General features: G+C 38.1%; 1 protein-coding gene across 1 annotated transcript in view; it reads left to right on the top strand.

The window, feature by feature from the left end:
- Positions 1-12,697: 12,697 nt before the first annotated feature.
- Asb5 (ankyrin repeat and SOCS box containing 5) overlaps positions 12,698-16,361 on the top strand; it is a 39,515-nt gene continuing 35,851 nt past the window's right edge. Inside the window, exon 1 of the mRNA XM_057752669.1 lies at positions 12,698-12,991. Within this exon, the coding sequence (XP_057608652.1) occupies positions 12,796-12,991 (196 nt within the window). The 5' untranslated portion in view covers positions 12,698-12,795. The remainder of the gene's footprint in view (positions 12,992-16,361) is intronic.

Genomic DNA, 16,361 nt, shown 5'->3' with positions numbered 1-16,361 from the left:
ACTGATGATGAGGGCCAAGATAAATGCTGCAAAACATCCCATACAAATACAGGTATATCAAAGACACACTCAATAATCTGCTCCAGCTGAACAAAGTACATGTAAGACAACAGGCTGAAGTAAACCTGGAAAGGTGATGGCCTATTGTATGTAGACTGACCTTACTACTCAGCTGTTAAGAGATGTAAAATCATGAACTTTGTAGGTAAATTGATGAAACTAGAAAGCATCTTGAGTAAGGTAACCCAGACCCCTGAAAGACAAACCTCCCATGTTTTCTCTCATTGGAGGCTCCTAGCTCCATATGTTCAGATGTGAATATTTAGTTTTTTACAGGAACCAAGAAAGTAAAATAGGACCATTAAATGGATGCGGGGTTGAGGGGAAATAGAGAGAGGGCTAACAGGGTACATGTAATCTGATCAGGAAAATGAGAAAGGGGTGCGTTTAGGGAGAGGGAGGGAAGAAGAAGAAATACAGAAGGAGGTAGGGGAGGGTAAAGGGGATGGCAGGGTACAAGTGATCTGGTAGGTTAGATGGAAAAGGGGACCTTTTAGGGATGGGTGAGGAGGTATATACAAGAAGCGAGAAGGGTAAAATAACAAAAAGAATATCCTAAAAAGGAAAAAAAAAGCCTCATACTATTGACTATTTACTTAAAGGAAAGTCTATAGTGCATGTAATCAGTTTATATTTAATGAACTTTTCTCATCTGAGCTGAGCTGACAGTGATCCAAACACCACCTTCAAGATCCTAAGACCACCTACCAAAAAAAAATATGTGAGAAGCCCTCTTCTAAGTTGTTGTTGGCAAGGGTTTTCTAAGAGACTCCCAAAGCATACAGCCTATTGCGCTTGCCCTTAGTTGGCCTCCAGAAATGGAAGCTAAGTCCCATTGTTGAACACACCACGCACTTCAGAAGGAGCTCCCAGAGACCCCTGAGCTGGAGCTGACCTGAATGCCTCCTTCTTGAGGATTATCATGATGCCATGATAGCTTCAAAGGTAGGAGGCCACCAAAGTCCTACCCAGTTATGACACCTATGAACCGCATCAGTGACCAGCATGGCACAATAACCCTAAGGGTGCCATAGTGTTGTGATTGTCTTTACACAACCAGCAGCCTTCTAATCACACGTAAAAACAGAAACAGAACAGAAACCTAGCTAGTTGGAACTAGAAAGCTAGCGAACTACTCAGTACTAGTGAGTTATGACTATTGGAAAAGAATCGATACCCACTACTTTAGTAAACCAGCATGATCCTTCACAACAATCTATAAATATTTGTCCTTTAACCCACAGATGAGTGTAGTCATCACTGCTCATCAAGGAAACTTCTCTTTGCAACAAAGACGACTACAGAAAAATGTCACCCATCAAAGCATAGAGTTTTGGAGTGCTGTCCCAAGGAATTCATCTACCAAATGCATGTGATAACAATGAAGGAAAAATAGGCCGGGAGTTTAAAAGAGAGCAAGGTAGGGTTTGGAAGGATGAAGTGGGAGGGATAAATATAATTATTGTATAATCTCAAAAATTTTAAAAATTTATCTCAGATGCATGGCAATCATTCTATGTGTTTATCCGCTCATGTACGGAAATGTAGTCAAATTATTTTGCGTGTGTTTATTCCCTTTGGATAGCATCATTCTCTGTACTATTTGAGTAATAAATATGCTTAACTTATGGAAGATGAAAAAACTATGACATCTGAGCTGAGAGTTCTACATCTTGATCTGCAGGCAGCAAAAGGAGACTATGCCACACTGGGTATAACTTCAGCATACAAGAGACCTCAAAGCCTGTGTCCTCAGTGACACGCTTCCTCCAATAAGGCCAGTCCTCCTACGAGTGCCTTTCCTTGTGGGCCAAACTTTCAGATCCATAAATCTACGGAACCATAACTATTTAAACTATCACAACCAACAATATGTTGTTACTATGACGGGAATTGGAGCAGCATTTATTACAAATGGGACGGTAAAGAGAGATCTCAGAAGCAATCTGTTGTCTTCAGAGAAAATGTCAGAAGAGAAAGCCAGCCTAAGACTAAACAGTGTCAACACTGGATTTGATAACTATTGCTGGGCAAATATCCTTAATCCACATCTTACATAATTTAAACATTCAGTAGTTTTGTGGCACAGTGAAAAACAGGCATGATCATAGCATGCTCATTGATATAAAATAACAGAATGTTTATCTGACATATTTGGGAAGCCAAAAAGATATTCTAAGGAAAGAGTAGGGGTGAATGTTGACTACATGATCTGTATATTACTATCAGTCTTTTAAAGTTAATTTTTTTTTTTTTTCGTTTTTCGAGACAGGGTTTCTCTGTGGTTTTGGAGCCTGTCCTGGAACTAGCTCTTGTAGACCAGGCTGGTCTTGAACTCACAGAGATCTGCCTGCCTCTGCCGCCCGAGTGCTGGGATTAAAGGCGTGCGCCACCACCACCCGGCTTAAAGTTAAATTTTTATATATTGACCATTTTCTAGTCATCTTGCTGTCTCCTTTCCTAATGTATTTTCAGGTGCTGACTAACTTGCTAATTCGATAGAAATCACAAAATGAGAAATATTTGTTGGTGACTGGCACTGCTGCCTAAAATCCCAAATGATTTAATGTTTTCAATAATTGAATGCATTTGTTTAGATGACGCAGTATAACAGTTAATTTGCATTTTAATTTTATTCAGCATTCAGGCCTCAAGATGCTTTTGTTGAGTGTGTTAAGAGTAGTAAAGGAATGTATTTTCATGATTTGAGACTCATGCACACACATATAAACAGGTAAAAACAAGTCTCGTTTAGCAAAATTAATGCCCTACAATTAGACTTGTATATTATTAAATGGGGAAAAGCCGAACAACCATTTTCAATTCAGTTACCTTTGTTAAAGAGTAAGGAATCTTACTGAACCACTGAAACATGCGATATTTTCATCCTATGTCTTATTTATTTGCCCTCCCGGATCATTACGCCAGGTGTTTCTGTCACCATATAATATAACTTTGCTAAGGAAGTGGATTGTAGAGAAGATAATCCATTGCAATGAAAGTGGAAAAATCATGGGGAAATGTTCCATTGTGAATAGAATATGTAGATTCAAACAGATCCTTCACTACTGAAGATTCTAGTAGGCAACTCTGTTTAAAAAGATCTACTCCTACACATGTCCCATGAAAAGCTCATTGTCTGGCTGGCTTTTCTTGGACTATTTAAAGAATTTATATACATCTAAAGTAGCGTTTTGTTACTAGGATAAGTCACACTGTGATTTTGTACCCTGCAACCATTTCCCTTCTTCTTGCCCTTTGCATGAAGTGAATTAAGTGATCGACCTCTGAATGCATTTTCTTAGCTATGGATATCAACAGATATTACTATGACAGGAATTGGAGCAGCATTTATTGGAAGAACAGATTTTAGGAGAATATCACAGTTACTTTTAAACAATGCACGACAGCCAAGAGCTAATACTACTAGCAAATACTACTAAGATTCTAAACTTAAAATCAAGACTACCTAAATTCTACATTTAAGTATATGAGAGCTAATCTTTGTTGTCAATTTGACTACATCTTAAATCAACTAAACCCTAAGCCACTGGCATTTTTGTGAGGGACTTTTGCCATCAAATCATTTGAACCCGAAAGGTCTACCTAAATCTAGGTAGTCCTTTCTGTGGTAATCAAGAAAATAAATGATATGAAAGAAGAAAATAGCCGGGTGGTGGTGGCGCACGCCTTTAATCCCAGCACTCGGGAGGCAGAGGCAGGCGGATCTCTGTGAGTTCGAGACCAGCCTGGTCTACAAGAGCTAGTTCCAGGACAGGCTCCAAAAACTACGGAGAAACCTTGTCTCGAAAAAAAAAAAAATCAAAAAAAAAAAAAAGAAAAAAATAACTGCTTTTGGCCTGTTGCCCTCACTTTCCCTGAAAGTTCATCTATTTCTTAGCACTTCTTCTCTTTATGGTATTAGAACCACTTCTTTTTAATTTAATTTAATTCAATTCAATTCCCTGCAACCATATGGTGGCTCACAACCCTCTGTAATGAGATCTGAGGAAAAGATCTGGTCAGTTGTCCTCATCAGCTTAGACCATGAAACCCAATATGGACAAGTACAACAGAAACTGCCATATATGGGCTGCCCATGGGAAAAAATAGGTACTTATCAAAGTCTATGCTTTGGCTTTAAATTGACCCTACAGATTTCATTTTCTTCTTTTACCTTTGGCTTCAGTTAACTCAGTGACTGGATTATAGTTGCAATGTTTAACAAAAAACATGTTGCTGCCACCAATCTTATTTTCATCAACATTATCACATCATTAGGTAAGATTTGGCAGCACCATAACTTTGCAGAGCCATAACTCAATGTCTTCAATCAGAATATATGATGCCAGAAGGAGAATGGCATCTTGAAACCCATAGTATCTTCTTTATTCCTAGTATGTCCAAAGTGTTGCTTATCTTTGTCTCAGAGTCAAGGAAAGCTAAAATAAATAGAAATATTCATGATGATGACATTGCTTTGAAGCTATAGATAGGTAGCCTTTCTTATCACCTAGAAAACAGTATGTGGTGGTTTTAATGATGGTAGCCCTAAAGTCTTATATATTTGCATATCTAGTCCCCAGTTGGTGAGTGTTTGAGAAGGATTAAGAGGTGTGACCTTGCTAGGAAGGAGTGGACCTGTTGGAGGAGGTGGGCTTTGAAGTTTCAATAGTTCACTCCAGGCCCAGATTTTCTCTCTCTCATCACCTATTACCTGTGCATTGGGATGTAAAGCTCTCAGCTACTGGGCCACTACCACCTCTGCCTGCTTTCCACCCTAGTAGGAATGGATTAAATCCCTGAAACTATAATCCAGTTCTCCATTAAATGCTTTCTTTTGTAAGACTCGCTATGGTTATAATGGATCTTTATAACAATAGAATTTTAATTAAGAAATAGTGTATCATTTGTTTTATGTTTAGCATTGCTCATGAGTTCTATAAGAAATGGATATACCCCCCAACACTACAAGTAGGAAAATGTAGGACTTGAACTTTAGTCTTGTCTTCCCCAGGTAAGATTTTAGAGAATAATCAGAGACTCAGTCTTTTCCACCTTATTAAACTCAATAAAGGAAAGATGAAGCCAGCTTATTATCCCTGGAATAATCATGTAGAAGAATTAACTTTTACTTTGTTTTACCTAGGTGAGATGGGTTAAAGGAGAGACAATCAGGTATTTTGCACACCCGCACATGGCTGACATCATCATCCCTATTCCAGGTTTATTTTACTTACTATCCATATAGTAGCTGTTAATAGTAATATTTACATTTAAAGATTGATTTTTATTTATGTGTGTGCATGTGTCTGTGTGTGTCTGTGTGTGAGTGCTCACAGAGGTCAGAAGAGTGTCTGATGCCCCAGTATTGGACTTACAGGTGGTCGTTGGTCACCCAGTATGTGTGCTGTGAACTAAACTTGGGTCTGCTGCAAAAGCATCAAGTTCACCTAACCACTGTGCTCTTTCTCCAGCTGTGTTAACATTTATAATGAACCTTTGACCATCTTCTTATTTTCAGTCCACAGGTACCAGAGATTAGCAGATGCCAGTCAAAGGTTGGTGGTAGTGGAGCATTGGAAGGGGACCCCTGAGCCTCCATGGACTTGACTTGGTTTTGCTCATTTTCTGTCACGCTGGAATGAGGAAGGAGCGTGCAAAGAATACAGAGCAGACTGCAAATCACGGTGGAAAGGTGACACACACTAGTGCTGTTCTTACTAAGTAACTAGTACTAGAGCCGTAAATCTGATGACAATGTGTTTAAGCTCTGGTTCCCCCCTCCAAATTCATAATTGATGCTAAAATTAAACTTAAAAGCATTCCAGGCCATCTTTCTGTTGCCAAGGAAACTACAACAGAATGCTAACCAGAATCATCCAAATATATCAGTTTTAATAGCCAATTGATCACATTCTAGGTTAACTATATTTTATTTCAGGAAAAATAATAATTATTAATTGATGTAACTGTCTATGAATTCTGATCCCATTTCTAGGCCTAGCATACTTGACGGATGACCTAATCATGATGCTTCTCATGTAGTTCCATTCTTTGATCTACAACACATGGGGTATGGAAAGGTTCCCCTATCTGTAACGTCTTAAATGCATAATTAGCCAAAGTGTGACAATTAGAACAAATTCTTAATTACAGAAGCTTATGTGAAGCCCGTTGGATTCAGGCCACTAAAGCACACACGTATTTAGCCCAAGGCTATTTATAGTGCGCACATGGCACAGATGCACACTGTGCTCGCCAGGTGTGGGAAGCAGAGGCCTGTGGGTAAGCTACACAGTGACTGTTTCAGTGCTGACGTGTAAACAGAGGCATGGCCATGGCCATGGAATCCTTGTGCTTCCACTTCCAGATATATAGCTTGAAAATTACTCCCCCCCCCTTTTTTAAGCTTCTTCCTCCCAATTTCATAGCTTCTTCATATAGACTCCAGTAAATATATCAGGACATTTTCTTAATAAGTTGAAAAAAACGGAATTCAAATCTGATTTAATTAACAAGTAGGACCTTAATATTTTATGTTACTATTAAATTCAAATTACTATTAGATAGATTTGTTTTAGTTAAACCTATACCTAGATTCCCTAATGAAGATAATCTGATGCTTCCTATATAAATATTGACTCACCTTCCCTTTTTATTGGCATGACCCACACACAAACCTTTCTTTACTATTGAAGAGCTACTAGCAATTTTGCTTCTCCTGTAGAATAGAAGAAAAATTTTAACTCTTCAGAAATATTCTCAAAAACATCTTTTATTGGCCTTATTTAGACAAATGTCCTTCGCTTGAGCCAGAAAATTAAGTGAAGGGAACCAAGTTGAGTGAGATATTATCCTTTAGAGAAATTCTGGACTTGTAAGCCAAACAAGAAATTGAAAAGCAAAATAAAGTATCTAGAAAAGTATTTCCCATAGATTACTTATTAATATATATTTATAATAAAGATATCATATATTTTAAATTGTTAAATATGCATAGTTGCTAACTTCCAGTCATATTTTCTTGGGCCACACATAAAAGATGAGAACATGATGAACATAAGGAAAATTCTATTAGATTTAATCAAATATGTGAGTTTGATATAACTCAAAGTTTTTATAGAATCTATTCTATGTTTCAGAGAAAACCAATGACTTTCACCCGGGAGCCTGGATGCAACCTAAATTAATAATAATCTTGTGATAAAACAATAACAGATTATTGTTTTGTTCCGTTATTATGGTAATTGATCTAGAAACCCAACACATTTACTCCCAAGTCCTACAGTCAAACAAAATAGAATGGTTCTCACCCAAACTTTACCCACCAAAAAATTTAAGTAACAAGTATTGTGTGAATTTTAATCCTAATTAGAATATATCTTTTATCAGTAGTTAATGGAAAAGAAGATGGGAGGATCTCCGGGGAGCTGTGGGAGGAGAAACTGTAGCCAGAATATATTATATGAAAACAAATCTGTTTTTCATAAAGAATTTAGTATTCAAAAAAGATTAAGTAATAGAAACCTAGCACATTGGTATCCATAGCTCTTCTTTGAAAATGTTTGTTTATGACAGAGACATCGCATCATAATGTCTATGACTTTATAAAAAACTGTGACCAAGTGCCTTGACTTGCTGTTATAAAATGTCTTTCTTATGAGAGCAACTTTGGGGTAAGGATAAACAGGATTTACTAAATGAAGATAAGGCAAAATTCATTTGCTAATTTCCTTTAAGAAGCTCATGTATAGACATTTCTGTACTTATTTCAAACTCTTCTCCACTCTAAATATCTAAGTCTTCAGTATATTTATTTTTTTTTCTCATGAAGTTTCACAAAACTGAAAGAAAAACCTTACATTCCAATGGTGTTTTAAGTCTTAACAGTGATGTACAATATCCCCAGTAAGAACTTGTGTGATTTCTTTTTCTTTCATTTTGTTTCAGCCATAACAAGCCTTCATAGTTATGGGTAAACAACAGTTTACACTCACTGTTCTCCCCAGCATCCCTGTTCTAGGACTGGAAAGATGCCTGGAATTAGTGGAGTTGGGCATTAGCAGCTCCTCAGTGTTTGAAATATGTTCTTGTCATTTTTCTTTTATTTTGGAACTCAATATTATAGATTCATTAAGAGCCTGTATATTTCTGCCAGAAAATAAAGGGACATAGTTTACTTTAAAACTAGTGAATGCATATACATGAGCTCATTACCACCTTAAGCAAACTAAGCCTGATTCAGAAGACAAATACTATATGTTTTCTCTCACTTAGAGACTCTGTGTCTTATGGGGAAGGAAGAAAGAAGAAAGAGAGGGTAGAGAGACATAAATATGGTGAAAATACAAAATAGGCTGAGAAGACTTTGTCATTCTGAAAGTTCCAATTATATATGTCAAATTATTTTAATCTATTTCCCAGTTTTTGAAAATTTCACAGAAGAGTAACTGCGTTTACATCATTTCCACTTCATTCTTTTCCCTCCAACTCCTCCTGTACTCCCAATCATTCTCAAATTCATGATTTCTGAATTTATTGTTATCGCATATGTGTATGTGTCCATGCGTCTGTATAAATATAGCCGTTTAGTGTTGCTCTTCCCGTCCGTGTGTTCGTAGTTAGGCTGATCACTTAGGATTGCATACCATCAGGGGATTTGTCCTCGGAGAAGGCAGATTCCCTGTCTCTAGGGGCCATTAATTACCTGTACCTCGTCATCTAAGGGGTGGGGCCTTATGAAATTTCACCGTCCACAAAGGAGTGTCAGCTGGTGTTGTTACTCGGGTCTTATTTAGTTGGTCACATTATTAAGATTTCATGAGTACAGCTCCCCTGTTATATACAGAAGACATCAGGCTTTTAGAGTCTTTCCGCCCCTTCTCGTCCTTCAGTGTTCTATGAGCCCTAGGCGATGGGATTTTGTTGTGGGTGAACTTTTTTTAAGTGGGGCATCCCACAGTCACTGATTCTCTACATTTTGACCAGTTGGGGATTTATGTGATGGTCTCTGTCTGTGACAAAAAAAAAAAAAAAAAAAAAAAGAAGCTCTTTTGATGGAGGAAGGTCATTGGTTAAATAATAAAGAAACTGCTTGGTCCTCATAGGTTAGAACATAGGTGGGTGGAGTAAACAGAACAGAACGCTGGGAGGAAGAGGAAGTGAGCTCAGACAACGTGCCGGGCAGATGCAGGGCAGCTCCTCTGAGAGTCAGACGCCATGCTCTCCTCTCCAGAGCAGACACGATGAAGCTCCGACCCAGGATGGACGTAGGCTAGAATCTTCCTGGTAAGCACACCTTGGGGTGCTACACACATGAATAGAAATGGGCCAAGCAGTGTTTAAAAGAATACAGTTTCCCTGTAATTATTTTGGGGCATAAGCTAGTTAGGCAGCCATGAGCCGGGATGTGGGAAGAGGCCCACAGCTCCTACTACACTCTTTTGATGAAGGATGAAAACTACACTTTTCTGTGGCTAAAAGGACAAGTATTTGGAATTCAGTAAGTAATTACACTGATTTGGGAAGGTAGCCACAGTAAGTTCTCTCTAGGATCCATGACCTCACCAGCCACAGGGAGACAGCTAGGATCATAAAGAATAACAGGGTATGAGTTCTCTCTTGTTGAGAAGGCCTTAGTTCCAATTAGACTTCTGCTTCTGCTTACTCCTAAGACCTAAGTGCCACTACTGCGCCCTTGTGAGTGTCTTGTCATGTTCGTCATTATTGTGCTTATAGCTGTGCACTGGGAAGGATTGGTGTTGTCTTTGCTCCATTGGAAGTTGGAATAGCATCTTTGGATTCTATAGGAGCTGGTCCTCATGGAGGAGGCTTCCAGGTCACATCCACTTCAAATCTTCCAAGTCCTGGGTCCAAAGTGCATGATGTCAACAACTGGGTCTTACCTTTAAGTTCTTGGAGGCGATGGTCATATCCTTTATTGTTTTAGGGATCTCTTGGATTACTTTGAGGTATCCCGTGTTGGATACTAGTAGTCTGTGATCCATGTGAGGGACAGTGGGCCTTATGACCACAATTGACTAATTTCACTTAAAATGTGTGTGTGTGTGTGTGTGTATTTTAAGTAAATAAAGTAATATGATTCCCTATGGCTTTTTAAACATCCTTTTTGTACTTTATTCATTCTCCTTCCCTTGCTCTCTGTGTTTCCCTTTCTTCTCTCCAGATAGAGCCCCTCCAAGTTTTTCTATTTTCTCCTTTATAGTGCCTGTATCCTGCCATCTGCTTCTCTAGACTTAAATGCATGGGAGAAGGTGAGGTGGAAATGATATGAAGTACTCATATATTAAATTCTCAAGAAACATATTAAAAGAAGAAAAAGCAAAAATTTTCTTTGATTCAGAAAAAAGAGAAAGAAAATTCTAAGCCAAGAAAATGGATGTACAAATACTTTTCAAAGTCTTTTATATATTGCCAATCATTTAAGATGATGTTTTGGAGTCTTTTATATGGAAATTAGCATCGGGTTTGTATTTCTCAGTTCACTTACTACGTTATTTTATTAGACCTTCAAATTAAGAAGCTAGCAGGTGGCAAGTTTTATTATGGGTGGGTGTTACCTTCATAAAACAAAGAGGTGAGAATGAACGAATTTACAAAAAAAAAAAACTAAATTTGACATCTGCAAATAAAATCTTAAGTATCGTGTGGTAATGTTTTTCTACTAGTAAAGCAGGAGGGATTGAAGCCTGCTGGGCTGATGACTTCAGCCATAGTGAATGGAAGTGTTTCTTAGACCCCAGGAATCTAGGCTACTGAGTAGCTGCTGTGTGGGGATTATTTATAAGAGCATTTACTGGTAAGAGAAAGGGCCGAAACCTTAGACAGGCACTTAGATGTGACTAAGGCAGGTTTATTTCTGATTCCAGAGCACTGGAGGGGAAGTCACTCCATGACTCAGAGCATTGTGATGGGCCAGCTGTTCACGGGCTCCTCTCCAGTGTGTGCTCAGACCTCGCCATGCCAGACAGAAGACTCACCAGAACATAATTCCGGTGAGTTCACTCTCTTGACACAGTTTCCACATCAGGGGTAGAGAGGACCATGTGGTCACTCTGTCTTCAGAGCTTCAACAGTCGTGGGGCTGTGTCCCAGATGGCATATTTATGCAACCGCCATGTCTCTGTTCTCTTAGGACTATTTGGTGAGAGTCAAGACTATCTTGATAAGAGACACATTAAAATGACAAGTCCCATTTCTCAGTATGCCACATCACAGATATGATCCTTGCTTCCGCCAGAGCCGCTGCTGTTTGTTTATGTTTTGTTACTTTGAAACCTAACAGAATTAAGACATAATCTAAAACAAGCAGACCCTAAATCTGGTGACAAAAACATATATCACAATATTTTGTATTAGTGTCTTTTTTTTTTTTACTCAAATGCTCAGATGTTAGCAAGGGAAAGTATTACTTCAAAAGAAAATTAAAGGAAATTGAATTTATGAAAACAAAGTCCCCATTCATCATTTTTCTAAATAATTGATTCCATTTCTCTTTTAAATTATCATTTATTTTTGGGAATACATAAGACTGCTCATATATACATAAGATACACATATATTTTATTCCCAAATTGATCTTAGTTATGCAAGATTATAGGCCTAGAAAATACATTTTAGGTTGATCATAACTAGACCTGTGACTCTGTTTAGTTGGTTTGCTTTTGCAGTTTTTTTTGTGAAACAGTTATATTTGTTCAGTAATTTTTTTGTGTATCACTCCCCCATCCCCAGGAAGCCTTCTCATTTCCTGCTGGAATTAGGCATTTTGCTGCTTTGTCTTTTATTTGTCTACGTTCTTCCATTTTGCCTCTGAAACTTTGCTGCCCTAGTGGCAGGCACTGTTAGGTTTTGGGCTCAGCATATAGAAAACAGCCGAAGGTGTTTGAAAGTATGATACTAACAGTTTAAGTCTATTAATAGATGACAGGATAGCCTAATTTATATAAAAACATAAACTATTGTGTAACAAAATCAATGTAATCAGTTACTTCAATGGGTCCTCATTCAGGTCCCATTTGTGGACTATCTGATGATTTAGTTCATGGCCAACAAATTTCAAACTCTTGAGTTAGAACAATTAATTTCTCTTCAGTATTATTACATAAACCATGTGTATAAAATACATAAAATATTTAATTTTCTTTTTTAAGGTATTTATTTTTGTGAGTGCCTGCGTGTGCGTGTGCGTGCGCGGGTACACACACACACACACACACACACAGTCACCACAGCACATGCAAGCAGGTCAGAGAACAAATGGAAGTTGGTACCCTCCTTCCTCTGTGTGGGCCCGAGTGGTGGTGGAACTCAGGTCTCCAGACTTGGTGCCAGGTGCCGTTTCTGAGCCCTGCCTCTGTCCTCCAGTTATTCTTGATAATTAGATACCAAAAAAGGAAATCATCGGCATTATTTATTTCAATATTTGACTCCTACAACCAGGAACAGAAAGAGGGTGTGTCATTTTATATGGAGAATGGAAAGTCAGGAGGCTTGCGAAACGTGATTTCGTTGCTTCCATGGAATATTGTCAGACCAATAGGAGCTGGCGAAGAACTTTTATGGACAGTATAAATAATTTGAGCCTTAGACATCATTACCAGTTGATATTTTCTTTCCTGAGGACCAGCTGTTCAAGAGTACCCCGGAACTGAGCCAGGCACAGTTGAGACTCGGCTGGGGCTTGGCACCGCGGCAGATTCCTCTGCAGCAATGTCGGTATTAGAAGAAAGCCGGCCGTTTGCTCAACAGCTATCCAATGTCTATTTTACGATACTCTCCCTTTTCTGTTTTAAACTTTTTGTGAAAATCAGCCTTGCCATCCTCAGTCATTTCTACATCGTGAAAGGCAACCGAAAGGAGGCCGCCAGGATAGCAGCTGAATTTTATGGCGTAACCCAAGGACAAGGTACGTTTATGATCACAGGCTCCTGTTTCAAGTGGAGTTGAACTATCATTTGATCTTCAATCCAAGAAAACATCACAGGTTCTCTTTATGGGATGTTTTGAAGACTTTACTGGGAGGAAGTTCTTGTAACTTACTTTCATTGGCTTCATGAGAAAATTAGCTATTTTTCAGTATAAATGCTTGGGCAGTATGGGACTACAGCATTAAGTATAGATATTTTTGCCTAGTAATCATTTAAAAATATTAAATATTTCATTTTCCACATTATTGTTACAGAGAATAATGAAGAGATCACTAATTTGACTTCAATTGTCCTATAACGTTAAATTTAGCATTGTGATTTTTTTAAAGGATATATTAAAGTCATATATGAATGTGTCCAGTTGAGCCTGGTGGTGCAACGTGTATTCCTAGCAACTCAGGTGGTGGAAGCAGGAAGATTGTAATCTCTGGGCCTCACTGGGCTTTAGTGAGTTCAAGTAGAGTCAAGATAGTGTACTGAGACCCTGTCTCACAAAGAGGACTGAACGGAAGACTGTGGATAGCTCAGTAGGAAAGCACCCCCTCATATGTGAAAGGCCCTAGGCTCAAACCTCAGTACTGAACAATTAATTAAAGTAAAATGGAAGAATTGGTATTAAATATAGAGGATTTCAGAATTGTTTATCGTACAATTTTGTAACGTTATTGTGGAATAAAACCCAGACACTAGCACTTATGGACATATTTTCCTAAAGGGGTTGATACTGCTTTGTTTGGATTGTGGAAATTGTTTACTACAAGGCAGGATCATGAATAAGCAAATCTGATGTTTGTGCAGCCGAGCTCATCAGTGCGTTTTAGAAGAAACTGAAATGAGACGAAAAAAAAAAGTGGTAGCACCACTCACAGATTTTAAATTTTATAAGACCATTCTATGTTAGTGGAGTAATATTCTAGATAGTAAAAATGATTCACGTGTTGGTTGGAAAAGTGATGTTTTAATTTCTTGTAATCTTCCAGTTTATTTCTGATTTGGAATTACCCAAGTCAATATTGTATATGTGTCCTGATACCCCCAGGCAATTTAAATATTCAAAGTAAAAATTTCCCATCACATAATTAGAGAATACAGCATTTTTAAGAAAGAGCCTTTTAAGTTGCATTGAAACTGATTTTCCTATATATTTTAAATTTTTACGTGATTCACTTTAAAGTCCAAGCTACTGTCGGTGTGTGGGAATGTTGAATAAAGGTGAGGAATCTTAAGTGGTTTGTGGAGTCACGGCTGTCCCCTAAGGAGTGTAAACTGAGGACCTCATCTGCAAACTCAGTGAGGAAAATCTGAGTGCCCAGAAGTTCTCATAGAGAAAGTAAAACCTAGATGAAATAAGCCGCAACCCATTCTCTCCCAGCACTGATCCCGAACTAGCGTTATAAAACAGTGTCTTTACTTTATGATCCATGGAAAATGGAAATGTCATTTGGTAGATGGAGTATTGGAGTACTAAATGAAAACATAAAAATAGCTTTTAAAACCCAAGTCATATTTCTAGATGTGGCTAAGCAAATTATGAGATTATAAGGTGTTAAAATGTATCTTTCCAGAAACCTCATAGCTCGTTATTTCAGAGACAGACCTTATCTCCATTTTATAAGAACGATCGTACATAAAGCAGTGAAATGTTGACTAAAAAGAAGAAAGATATTTCTGCCTTCACAAAGGTGGTAGAGCAGACCATGGAAACATCTTTCTGTGCATCTTGGCAAATAAGAGAAGCAGGCATCCTCTGTTAGATCATAGTGTTCTCGTTCAGGCAATTCCCGGGCATATATGAAATGACTTTGGTGTTTTACTATCTTATTAGAGTCTTTTAAAATATATTAGAATTGTAGGATTTTCCGCAGATAGTAGAAACACATCCCCTAAAAATATAAAGTACAAAGTTTTGAAAAGCTTTACCATGTTTATAACATTTGCTGTACTTAACAAAACTCCTTTTCAATACCATGTAGTACTCTCTATATATTTAACACCAGAATCTTTTCTTGTAATTATTATTCAAGGTGAGCATAATTGTGTCAAATTTTATTTTAACATTAGGAAAATAAATCAAACGCCTTGAAAAAAAAACCTTATTCTTCTGTTAAGAGAAAATTATTTCTTGCCCAGAAAATATTATTTCTCTATTTTATATAGCTTTTAAAACTTTTAAATCTTAATATATTATTTAGGATTTGCGTATGTCTAATGTCTAATACTGACCACTCAGGTTTAATTATTGTTGTATAGTCAAGCAATTTCCTCCTCCCTTGGTAAGACTGTCACTGTCATCCCACTTTGAATTAGGTTCTTCATTCCCACTTTCAGGGCTTAGCCTGATTGCTCCCCCAAAATTGGAGTGCAGTCGCCAAACCCATAGAGCGAGGGTGATATGTGTATTTCATGTCTTTCGCAACAATGGAGACCTTACTGACAACATGCTCCATGTCTTCCCAAGAGGTATCCCAAAAGACCCCCTTTGCTTCCCTAACTGCTCTTTCAAGGCAGCTCATTGTGTGAGCTGATTTGCTGTTTTCATTGCTGTTGTCATCAGCTGGTAAACCCTGTGCAATCAAACTTGAGATGAAGGTCTGATTACAAACCAGAAACCCGCACTACACGGTGGATAAGCTAGCTTATGATGTTTCCTTCTTGATCCCTGAACAACTCCGGTGAACTTCATGTCACTGCCTTTTCATCTCTGAAGACTTCTTGACCCTTCGTCACACTAAAGGGACTCATTCTTTGCTTAGCCTCTCTATTTTTAATATCGTTGCTTCAGTTAAACACTCCAGTTAGAGTGCCGTTGTCTTTCATGGGATGACGTCAGTAATAAATTTTCACTCTACATTGAGGCTGACTGTGAGACTAAAGAATTGTGACTTATTTTCCTCTGTAATACTAAATGGTGAGGAAAAATATAATATTGAAGGGTATCTTAATTTGACGAAATCATCCCAAGGCCCTAGAAAAAGACATTAAGTACCCATAAATATCTCAAGACATGTCAAGAGCTCTCTCATATTAAGGGCAATATTTGTCAAGTTCAATCATAGGCTTTAAGATTTACAGTAATTTTACCTTCAAGCAAATGGAGTCAGTTCTAAACATCTGTTTCTTGAGTCCCTGTGATAGCAAGATAATAAAGATGGAAAATGTGTTGTTCTTTGGTGTGAGTACTTTTACGTGGACTGCTGAGCAAGGAATCACTTTCAGATATACTAATGAAGGTGAAGCTAAAGAATTAGAGTGCAGCCGGGCGGCGGTGGCGCACGCCTTTAATCCCAGCACTTGGGAGGCAGAGGCAGGCGGATCTCTGTGAGTTCGAGACCAGCCTGGTCTACAAGA

The sequence above is a fragment of the Chionomys nivalis genome, chromosome 20 (assembly GCF_950005125.1).
Source record: "Chionomys nivalis chromosome 20, mChiNiv1.1, whole genome shotgun sequence".
Classification (NCBI taxonomy): Eukaryota; Metazoa; Chordata; class Mammalia; order Rodentia; family Cricetidae; genus Chionomys; species Chionomys nivalis.
Note: the sequence above shows the minus strand (reverse complement) of the source record. Positions and strands in the feature narration are given on the sequence as shown.